The 12062-nt window shown below is 40.3% G+C and overlaps 1 protein-coding gene across 11 annotated transcripts in view; it reads left to right on the plus strand.

Moving 5' to 3' along the window:
- Positions 1 to 12062, plus strand: part of HECW2 (HECT, C2 and WW domain containing E3 ubiquitin protein ligase 2) — a 445235-nt gene that overhangs the window by 285727 nt on the left and 147446 nt on the right. For all 11 annotated transcript variants that reach the window (XM_051849334.2, XM_051849331.2, XM_051849332.2 and 8 more), the window contains one exon: positions 11617 to 11711. In XM_051849334.2, coding sequence (XP_051705294.1) covers positions 11617 to 11711 — 95 coding nt within the window. The remainder of the gene's footprint in view (positions 1 to 11616; positions 11712 to 12062) is intronic.

Here is a 12062-nt window from a genome sequence, read left to right on the forward strand (position 1 = left end):
TTGATTTTCCTTCTCCTCCAAAAGTGTTGACAGATTGTAATGGCCTGGCTCATTAGGCTATAGTAAATATCTCTGTCTTGACAAACATTTTCTCCATAAATCCTTCTATTATTTAATAGAAATGGACTTGACATTGAAGCTAGGAATTGGGAATTAATAAAGATTTTTTTTTACTTTTTCTTTTTTACTTTTGTTTAGTGATTCTGCCTTAATTCTTCACACAGAAAATTGGGAGCATTGTGTAGCCTGATGGTAAAACTAGAATATTCACGAATGTATATTTTTTGACTAAGAAGAGTAGTAGAAACTAAAGTTCAGGACAATGAATAGGAATTTCAAATATATTCTGTTTTTCGGTGAGCCTGTCTTCATTACTCAGAATGAGTCCTGCCCAAACACACATCTTCAGTTCTGCAATGTTAAGAAAATGGATTGGGGAGATAGTTACATTACTGCTTAGAAGTAAAGTCTGTGAATTTTAGATGTAAGAAAAGACAGCTATAGCAGTCATAAAAGGACTTTACAGCATCATGAAATTTTGTTTGAATCTCTGAAGCTGATGCCATAGAAATTTTAAAAAATGGGATGGGAGGGTTAACTTATAAAATTCTTTTTTTTAGGATTTATTTATTTATGTGAAAGAGTTACTTAGAGAGAGGAGAGACAGACAAAGAGAGAGGTGTTCCATCCGCTAGTTTACTCCCTAGTTGGCTACAACAGCCAGAGCTGCACTGATCTTAAGCCAGGAGCCAGGAGCTTCTTCTGGGTCTCCCATGTGAGTGCAGGGACCCGAGGACTTGGGCCATCTTCTACTGCTTTCCCAGGACATGGCAGAGAGATGGATCAGAAGTGGAGTAGCTGGGCCTTGAACTGGCGCTCTGCAGGCGGTGGCTTTACCCATTTAGCCACAGTACCGGCCTCCAAAATTCTTGATATTTTTAGCTTCTAATCTTGAAAACATATGATTTGTAAGAACCTTTGTTTTCTTCTCCAGAAAGAAAATGTGTTTCACTTTAGCTCAACAGAAATCTATAAAAAGGAAAATTCAACTTCTGGGCAAACCTGGATTTGAGCACTATCCAAGTTTTCTCTCCTCCTCTTCCTCCTCATTCCCTCCCCCTCTTCCTCCTCCTTCTTTCCTTCTTCTTTCTTCTCTCTCTCTCCCTCCCTGCCCTTCTTTCCCTGTCTCCCTCCCTCCCTCCCTGCCCCTCTCTCCCTCTTTCCCCCTCCCCCTCTCACTCCTTCCCTTTCCCCCTCCCCCTCTCTCCCTCCCTCTTTCTTTCTCCTTCTTTTTCTTCCTTTCCCTTTCTTATTTTTCTTTCTTTGGCAGAGAAACAGAGCAAGGGAGAGGGACAGGAGCTGCCATCTCATCTACTGCTTCACTCCCCAAATGCCTGTAACAGCCAAAGCTGTGTCAGTATTAAGCCAGAAGCCAGGGCTGAATCCAGGTCTCCCATATGGGTGGCAGTGACCCAACTGCTTGAGCCATGACCTCTGCCTTCCAGGGTGTGCATTGGCAGGAAGCTGGAGGCCAGGAGTTGATCCCAGGTCCTCCAATGTGGGACATGGGTCTTAACTGATAGGCTAAACAACAACCCCATAGTTTACTTCTGACTGTAAGACAGCTTTGGTGGGGCTGGCACTGTAACGTAACAGTAGAGCTGCTGCTTGCAGTGTCGGCATCCCATGTGGGTGCCAGTTCGAGTCCTGGTTCCTCCGCTTCTAATCCAGCTCTCTGCTGTGGTCTGGGAAAGCAGTAGCAGATGGCCCAAGTGCTTTTCTTCTGCATGTACGTGGGAGACCTGGAAGAAGCTCCTGGCTCCTGGCTTTGGATGGGCTCAGCTCAGGCTGAGCCATCTGAGCCATCTGGGGAGTGAACCAGAGGGTAGAAGACCTCTTTTTCTCTCTCTGCCTCTCTGTAGCTCTGCCTTTCAAATAAATAAATCAATCTTTTTTTTTTTTTTTAAGCCAGCTTTGATTTGCCTGGTTAAATCTCAGAGGAGGCAGGAGGCCCAGACTTAGATTATTTCAAGTTGTACATGAGTAGGTTTGAAAGAAAAAGACTGGTTTAATTTGGGGTAGCTGACATTCCTGGGCTTTAAAGGAGAGAATCATCTTCATCTGCTCATACTTGGCATAAAACTGTCAAATATTCCTCAAACCAGGGCATGTTTGCTCACAGCACCTAAATGGCTCATCATACTGTGTGAATTCTTTAATTTAAAAATTCAAGAGGTTTCAAAAGGTGTTCTAGAATTCAAGAATGTCTAATTATTCTATATAGTCTTTATCATAAATTGGGGTCACTTATTAATAGATTCATTCATGCCTGCTTTTTTGTCTGTCCTTCTTTCCTCCCTCCCTTCCTCCCTTACATCTATCCATCCATCTTCTCCCCATCTCCTCAACCTTTAAGAAGTGTTTGAGTGTCAACTTTGTGCCAGGTGCTGTTCTAGATAATCAGTAAATCCTGGATCCATAAGCTTAAAAGTCAGAAAACTTCATTCCACATTGTTGTGTACTGAATTGCTTTGTGATCAAAAAGGATAATAACAAAACCCTGATGTTTGTATAAATTATACAATGTTTACGTTTCCACATCTTCGTCCTAGAAAGTAGCTATAGAATTCAAAAACAACATTAGAGATGCCATTAGCATGGTGAGTGAAAGTCTCATCTCCAAGTGATGACACTCAGGTTGGTGCCTGCCAAAATAGATATCTTATGAGATCATTTTTGTTGGGAGAATTGGTGTGGCCTTAATCTCTTATTTTTACTGTTAAAGTCCCTATTCTAATTTTCACCATTCCTAAGCCCCTTCCCATTGGTATCAGAAGGGTCTTTTTGTCCCTTGGGTTGATTTATGTTTGAGGTTCATTTAGTTCCTAACCATATTAAGCTTCTGAGCCATCTACACTAACATTGTCCATCTTTCATTTTTGTAGTTGTTATTTTGAGTTTCAGCAGAGGAAGGCTTGGCCATTTCAGACTGCGCTTGGCCTTTGTTAAAGAGAAAATAACTTGCATATGATGTAACTGACAAATGAGCATGTCACTGGGAATGTGGGCAAATTTCCTTAAAACCTTGAGGATCAAAATGTGTTTACTTTGTCTCAATTTGTAGCCTCTAACTAGGAACCATAATATTAAAAGTTTCATAAAGGCATGTAGGGTAATGGTTTAAAGAATAAATTGCAATTAGCTTGACTTTTTAAGATTAGTCTATTTTAGTGAAATAGAAATGATGAAGAAGGGCATTTGCATTCTATCCATCTTTATGGTTCAAAATATTCAACTTGTAGAAACTTGGGGAAAATCCAGACTTTCTAAATAGGAACAAGCTGTTAACTACTGCCTAAGTGAATCTTGTAGCTATTTAAGGTGATGGACCAGATCCCAGTCTTTGAAGCAAAATCCCTTCTTGCAGGGAGTGGCCTTAGAATCTTTATTCAGAGAGCGCTTGAAATGTAATCTTACATAAATGAGGCGAGTTAATGTAGCTGAGTTGAAATTGCTTTTAGAAGTCATTTTAAGGGGCTGACGCTGTGGCACAGCAGGTTAATGCCCTGGCCTGAAGTGCTGGCATCCCATATGGGCACCGGTTCGAGACCCGGCTGCTCTACTTCCAATCCAGCTCTCTGCTATGGCCTGGGAAGGCAGTGGAAGATGGCCCAAGTCCTTGGGCCCCTGCACCTGTGTGGGAGACCTGGAAGAAGCTCCTGGGTCCTGGCTTTGGATTGGCACAACTCTGGCTGTTGGGGCCAACTAGGAAGTGAACCAGTAGATGGAAGATTCTCTCTCTCTCTCTCTCTCTCTGCCTCTCTTCTTTCTGTGTAACTCTAACTTTCAAATAAATAAATGAATAAATCTTTTAAAAAAAGAAGTAATTTTAAGTAGGTAATATATGAGAAAAATATAATATTTAAAAGATACAAAGTAAAAATACAGGTCTTCCCAACTTTGTGACCTGTCACTGGTTTCCCCACCCTGAAGGCAACCACTGGTACCAGTTTTGTGTTCTTTATCTGTAAATATTTTATTCATTTGCAAATTCAGAGATAAATTATTCGGTACAGTTTTAATTATTATTTTTGAGGTGTCATATATTTTTAAAAGATTTACTTATGTATTTGAAAGTCAGAGTTACACACACACACACAGACACACACACACAAATATTAACAGAGAGAGAAAGAGAGGGAGAGATCTTCCATCTGCCGGTTCATTCTCTAGATGTCTACAATGGCCAGAGCTGAGCCAGGCAGAAATCAGGAGCCAGGAGCCTCATGCAGGTTTCCCACTTGGGTGGCAGGGGCCTAAGCACTTGGGCCATCTTATGTTGCTTTTTCCAGGCCGCTAGCAGGGAGGTAGATTGGAAGTGGAGCAGGTGGCACTCGAACTGGCACCTGTATGGTATGCAGGCCTCGTAGGCAGTGGCTCTACCCACTATGCCACAATGCCAGCCCCAAGATAGCATATTTTTAATTTACATTATAGTCAAATGCTTAATGCTCCATTAAATAAAGAGGTCAACATGGTGCAGTGGGTTAAACTGCCACCTACAATGCTGGCATCACGTATGAATGCTGGCAATGAGCACTGAGAAGGGTGAGAAGGGGGAGGCTTCATGTGTTAGCCCATAAGGGCCATAACCCATAGAACCAGATATAGGTTCAAGAAGAGGAGAGTAAGATTCAAGTTGTATCTTCCTGCTGCAGTCCTACAGAATGGTTGGGGCCAGTCATGAATCAAGGACGTATATTTTGGTCCCTTTCAATAATTTTCAGGATACTTTTGCTTATAGTTACTAAAATAAAGATTTGGTACCCTCAATTTAAGTGTTTACAACGCAGAGGTGCCCCTTTAGTTTTTGATTTTTTTAACTTACTACCTCTCATTAATGCAAATGAAAACATCTCCCAGGACAACAGCATACCAACTCCACCTCCAACACCGAAGAGTTAGGGTAAAGGTCTGTAAGCTGTCACTTTAGACTAACTACAGGGGAGGCTGGGAAGGAGGAAGGGACTTTGGACAGTGTTTAGAAACTTGAACCTGTTCTTAGGTAAAGGGGTTTCTATAACTGTGATTGTAAGATTGCACTTTAAAGCAACCATTCAACTATCTGTTTCAAAGAAGAACAAAAAAAAAAAAAAAGAAGAAGAAGAAGTAAATAAATGCCTGTGCATATCCATTTTGCTACAAATGTAGTGTTTTGTCAAACTTTGTTTTAAATCTTTGTCAAACAACAATAGGTCTGATCTGATTTCATCATCATTTAAAAAATCATCTATTATTTTTCACTTTATGTTTCTGTGTGGGAGCAAACTGTTGAAATCTTTACTTAATGTATACTAAACTGATCTTCTGTATATTAAGTGAATCGAAAATGAATCTTGATGTGAATGGAAGGGGAGAGGGAGTGGGAAAGGGGAGGGTTGTGGGTGGGAGGGACGGTATGGGGGGGAAGCCATTGTAATCCATAAGCCGTACTTTGGAAATTTATATTCATTAAATAAAAGTTAAAAAAAAATCTTTGTCAAACAAATTGTAAGAATTATATAATACTATGGCTGGCTTTGTGCATAGTGGGTAAGGCTGCTGCCTTAAATGCCAGCATCCCATATTGGTGCTGGTTCATGTCTCAGCTGCTCCGCTTCTGATCCAGCTCCATGCTGGTGCTCCTGGGAAAGCTGTAGAAGATGGCCCAAGTCTTTGGGTTCCTGCTGCCACATGGGAGACCTGGAAGAAGCTCTAGGTTCCTGGCTTAGCCCCGGCCATTGTGGCCATTTGGGAAGCAAACCAGCAGATGGAATATCTCCCCCTCTCTCTGTCTCTCCCTCTCTCTGTGTAACTCTGCCTTTCAAATAAATAAATAAATAAATTTTTAAAAAAAGAAGTATCTATTACTATAGGTTCAATGATCTGTGACTTTTATTTTTTATTAAAGATTTATTTATTTATTTGAAAGGCAGAATTACAGAGAAAGAGAGAGAGAGAGTTATTTTATCTGCTGGTTCACTCCCCAGATGACTGCAATGGCCGGAGCTGATCCGATCCGAAGCCAGGAGCCAAGAGCTTCCTCTGGGTTCCCCAGGCAGGTGCAGGGGCTGAAAGACTTGGGCCATCCTGTACTACTTTCCCAGGCCATAGAATAAGCTGGATGGAAGTGGAACAGCAGGGACTCAAACCAGCACCCATATGGGACGCCAGCACTGCAGGTGGCAGCTTTACCTGCTATGCCCCAGTGCTGGCCCCTGTGACTATTTTAAAATTAACTGTATATGAGTGAAGTTGAACATCTTTTCATTTGATTATTCTTTATACTCCTTGCCTATGTTTCTGCTAAACTATGATATTTCTTTTTATTTATTGAAATCTTTTTTCAAAGGATTTATTTATTTATTCAAAAGGCAGAGGAAGAGGGGGAAGAGGAAGAAGGAGAGGGAGAGGGGATAGGGAAGGGGGGAGAGAGGAGAGGGAGATCATCTATCTGCATGTTCACTTCCCAAATGGCTGCAATGGCTGGGGCTGGGCCAGTAAGCAGCCAGCAGGTAAGAACTCTATCTCCCAGAAGGGTGGCAGGGACCCAAAAAATTGGGCCATCTTGTGCTGCTTTCCCAGTAGTATTAACAGGGTGCTGGATCAGAAGTGGAGTAACCAGGACTGGCTACTCAGAATCATAATTAAAATGTATAAATTACTTATTCTTAGAGTGGTCTATTTAGTTTGTTTGGATCATGGTTGACTGAATCTGCAGAAAGCAAAACCATGGGTGAGGGGGACTACTGTCATATTTGAAGATGAAGTCTCCCACTCAACATGGAACATTCCTCTATTTTAAAGGAGATATCACATGTTTTCTGCTGAAGGAGTTGGCTAGTTTCTCTCCTGGGTTCTGTCCAGGACCGTGTTTTCTGTCTGGTGCCCAGGCTGTGTGTTTGGTTTTGAAATGGATGATCTGTGTCAATCCCCTCAGCTTTATACTTCAGCTCAGCTTTGCAGGGTGTCTGGTGACCATGCCCACAGAATCTGCATTTGTGTAATTCAGCATAAATTTATCTTACAGTTTCATGGGTTCTAATTTGTCATCTGGATGGAAGATTTTTGTCATAACAAGAAATAAAGTAACACTCCAAATTGGTCGGCTGGCCTCATCATCAACATCCTCCAAATAAAAATACAGTCACAGTTTTTGGTCTCAGAGTCTGTTACCTAGCTCACCACCAATACTTTAGAAACGAGGAGATGAGAGGGAGCTTGAGAGGGAGCTAGGGGAATATGTCTTGTCAGTATGCACTTCTCTTCATTGGAAAATTACCTGCACCATAGCTAATAATTGATTGATCTCTCAGCTACTGCTCAGACAAATCCACAGTCTACTGGTTGCCCAACAGAGTGTGATACTAAGGAGCTCCTGGCCACAGAATACAGACATCATGCACACCTCTGAGCTCTGTCCTTGCAGAACACGTGCTATTTGTTGGTCATGGAAGAAAGCAATTGGAAGAGTGAAGTTTGCTCAGTTCTTTCCAGCTATTGCTATTTCAAAAATAACCCGAAACTTGTCTTAGTAGAAGGGAGCCATTTGCAGAAGTGTTTTTAGGGAGGCAAAGTAATATAAAGTTGGAATTCCTGAGCCGGTCGTCGTCTTCCTCAAACCCAGCATGTTCATTACTGCTTCTCTGCTTTCTACCACTCCTTAGTCCTACCTCCCTTTAACCCCGTTTTTCTTATCTATCAGACCTATTTTCTCTTTTTTCCCCAGAAAACTTTTACTTAAGGTATACAAACTTCATGCATTTCATAAATACAGCTTTAGGAATGTAGTGATTCTTCCTACCCTTCCTGCCCTCCCATCTGCACTCCCACCCTTATTTTTCCTCCCTCTCCTATTCTCATTTTTATTTTTTATTAAGATATACTTTCTATTATACATCTTTATACATATAAGATTAATTTTTTACTAAGTAAAGAGTTTAACAAATAGTATGAAGAAAAAAACTATTCCTCAACAGTCAAGACAATGGCTGTTTAAAAGTATCGCATCTCAAAGTGTCAGTTTCACTTCTATATGTTTTTAGATGCTGTATATGAAATTTGTCCTTTTGGGACTGGCTTATTTCACTAAGTATGATGTTTTCCAATTGCATCCATTTTGTTGCAAAGGAATGGATTTTTTTAACCACTGTGTAGTATTCCATGGTGTGTCTAAATATAATTTCTTTATCCAGTCTTCAGTTGATGAACTTTGGTTGATTCCATATCTTAGCTATCATGAATTGAGCTTCAATAAGCGTGGGGGAACAGATAACTCTTTCATATGCTGACTTCATTTCCCTTGGGTAAATTCCTAGGAATAGGATAGCTGGGTCATATGGTAGGTCTATATTCAGATTTCTGAGGTATCTCCATACTGTTTTCCACAGTGGCTGGGCCAGTTTACACTCTTGACAACAATGGATTAGGGTACCTTTTTCCCCACATCCTTGCCAGCATTTGTTGTTTGTTAATCTCTGTGTGAAAGCCACCCCACTGAAGCCATTCTACTGGGGGTGAAGTGAAACCTCATTGTGGTTTTGATTTGCATTTCCCTTATGGCTAGTGATCCTGAGCATATTTTCATGTGTCTATTGACCATTTGGATTTCCTCTTTTTAAAAATGTCTGTTTAAGTTCTTCGCCCATTTCTTAACTGGGTTGTTTGTTTCATTGTTGTGGAGTTTCTTACCTGTTTATAGATTCTGGATATTAGTCCTTTATCAGTTGCATAATTTGCAAATAATGTCACCCATTCTGTCACTTGGCTCTTCACTTTGCTGAGTGTTTCTTTTACAGTACAGAAGCTTCTCAATTTGATGTAATCCCATTTGTTAATTTTGACTTTGATTGCCTGTGTCTCTGAAATCTTTTATAAGAGCTATTTGCCTATGCCAAGTTTCCCAATGTCTTTTAATAATTTGATGATATCATGTCATAGATTTAGGTATTTGATCCATTTTGAGTGGATTTTTGTGTAAGGTGTAAGGTAGGGGTCTTGCTTCATACTTCTGCATGTGGAGATCCAGTTCTCCCAGCACCATTTGTTGAAGAGACTGTCCTTGTTCCAGGAATTGATTTTAGCTCCTTTGTCAAATATAAGTTGGTTGTAGATAACTTGGATTGAATTCTGGAGTTTCTGTTCTGTTCCATTGGTCTACCATCTGTTTCTGTACCAGTACCATGCTGTTTTGATTATAACTGCCCTGTAGTATTTCCTGAAATCTGGTATTGTGATGCCTCTGGCTTTGTTTTTGTTGTATTAGATTGCTTTAGCTATTTGGAGTCTCCTGTGTTTCCATATGAATTTCAGCAGCATCCTTTTTTCTATATTTGAGAAGAATGTCCTTGGTATTTTGATTGGTATTGAATCTGTAAATTGCTTTTGGTATTATGGACATTTTGATGATATTGATTCTTCCAATCCATGAACATGGAAGATTTTTCCATTTGTGTGTGTGTGTGTGTGTGTGTGTGTGTCTTCTATTTCTTTCTTTAATGTTTTGTAGTTCTCATCATAGAGATCTTTGATGCCCTTGGTAAAATTTATTCCAAGGCATTTAATTTTTTTGTAGCTATTGTGAATGGGATTGATCATAGAAGTTCTTTCTCAACCAGGGTATTGTCTGTGTATACAAAGGCTATTGATTTTTGTGTGTTGATTTCATATCCTGCTGTTTACCAAACTCTTTTATGAGTTCCAATAGCTTCTTAGTGGAGTCTTTTGAATCCCCTATGTATAGAATCATGTCTCTGCAAATAGATAGTTTGACCTTCTCCTTCCCAATTTCAGACCTATTATCTCTATGTCTCCTTCTGACTTCACAGTGTCTTCACTGATCTTATCCATGGTCTCTTTTCTTGTTTCCTTTTCAGTGTTTGTCTTTTGTGTTTTGCCATGCCTGTGATTGTCTTCTGAGCTGCCAACTATAAAACACCTGCTAGACAAGAAACTTGTCCCTGATCTGTTAGACTGTCAGGTAAAATGCTGGGCATGTGTTTTGGCAGGTACCTAGTAAAGCTATTTTGGATGATAATGTTAACTACATTGTGATTATTGCATAGTGATTAAAATATATATTAGAGCTGATATTGCGTCTCATGTTGAATGGTATTTTTGAAAGTTAGTATTGTGGTTACAGAGCACCAGTGCTCTGTCACAGTGAGTTAAAGCCCTGGCCTGAAGCACCAGTATCCCTCATGGGTGCCGGTTCTAGTCCCCGCTGCTCCTCTTCTGATCAAGCTCTCTGCTATGGCCTGAGAAAGCAGTAGAAGATGGCCCAAGTCCTTGGGCTCCTGCACCCATGTGGGAGACCCAGAAGAAGCTCCTGGTTTCGGATCAGTGCAGCTCTGGCCTTTGCAGCCATCTGGGGAGTGAAGCAGTGGATGGAAGATCTCTCTCTGTCTCTCTGTCTTTCAAATAAGTAAAATAAATCTTAAAAAAAAAGAAAGTTAGTATTTTGTATTTGTCATTGATAGGAATAATGTAATGATACAAATTTCTGGAAGAGGATTTTTATTTATTGTATCTTTCTCTCAAGATGAACAAACGAAATATGCTATAGGAGGCCATTTTGTGCAGTCATGGAAGTCAGTGGAATATTAACTTCCTTGGTGAAATACGACCAGCAGCCCCAGTTTAATGATCCAGATTCACTTGTGAGAGAGGAACTCCCTCCAGCGGCTTAGGACTCTCCCTCCAGGGCCTACCCATCAGCATCATTGTATAGTACAATACTTTGCGAAAATACACCTCACAGTGACACTTCATTGATGCAGATGCTGTTAAGTGTAGGGGAATGCTTTGACTGTGGGTTTTCTCTTTGACACACTTAGACTTAATGCATTTTGAAATTGTGGTTACTTTTCAAAAACCATGATTGACATTTGTATCACTTTTTATCAAGTTCAGATTATTAGAACAAAATTTATAAGATGTATGGAATTTCATGTAATAGCAATTGTTTCTAAATTTAATTTCTGGTCGCTATATTTAAAGCTCTTGGAAAATTAATACAGAATCTCAGAGAATCTGCTATGGTATACCTCCATGTTTTCCTTCTCTTTCCATCGACAGCTCCAGTTTGTATTGTACAGGGTAATAGTGAGGACTTTGAAATCAGATTGACTTTGATTCCCCACTGTCAATTTCGTGCTTATTTCACTTACAGCAAACCTCTGCTCCTCACCTGTAATACAGAAACAGGAACTTCTGCATTCCAAGGTTGAAGTGAGGGTTAAATGACACCATGAACATGCATCTTATCACTCTGCCTGGCACATTGTAGAGCACCTCAGTAAACATTTGCTAGTCTTATACTTATCTCTATACTATTTCTATTTTGGCATGTTGTTTTGTGTATCCTTTTTCCAATATATTTTGGATTTTGTTGAACAATTTCCCAGGATCATCTAAAATCAAACAGGATTTTGTCTGTTGCCTGTGACTAGAACACAAGGGATCACTCAGAGTCATAAGTAGGATTGTCAGAGAAATGGAATGGCACATTTCCTCAGCTGATTCCTAAATGTGTTGCTTCAGTGTTTAAATTACAGTTTTTCTCCCATTGCTTTGTAGCGGAGATAAAAATCTGTTTCAAATACTACCACGGCATTAGTGGAGCCCTGCGGGCCACGACCCCCTGCATCACTGTGAAGAACCCAGCTGTGATGGTGAGTACCCTCCTTACTGGCTGCTTCCTGAGATCCACGTGGGAACAAGTTTCTATTTTTTGCCTGAGCAGCCCTGACAGGATTATGAGGAACAATGAAAAAGGAAATGCATAGCAGTTCGGGCACTGTTTTAAGAAAGGAAATAACTTACAAGGCTGGCATACCTGAATCTGTTTGTAAATCAGCAGAAAAATATGCTTTGGTTTATAGAAGTTCTGTCTATAGTCAGCTCTTCAGGAAACCTGCTCTTAAAGCTAAGAGCCTCATCATGGAAGGTTTGAAGCTTAGTCTGGAAGACTGTTTGGTAGAAATCAGTGGCATTGCATCTTTTGGGAATTTAATTTATGTGAA

Source organism: Oryctolagus cuniculus, chromosome 3 (assembly GCF_964237555.1).
Source record: "Oryctolagus cuniculus chromosome 3, mOryCun1.1, whole genome shotgun sequence".
Taxonomy (NCBI): domain Eukaryota; kingdom Metazoa; phylum Chordata; class Mammalia; order Lagomorpha; family Leporidae; genus Oryctolagus; species Oryctolagus cuniculus.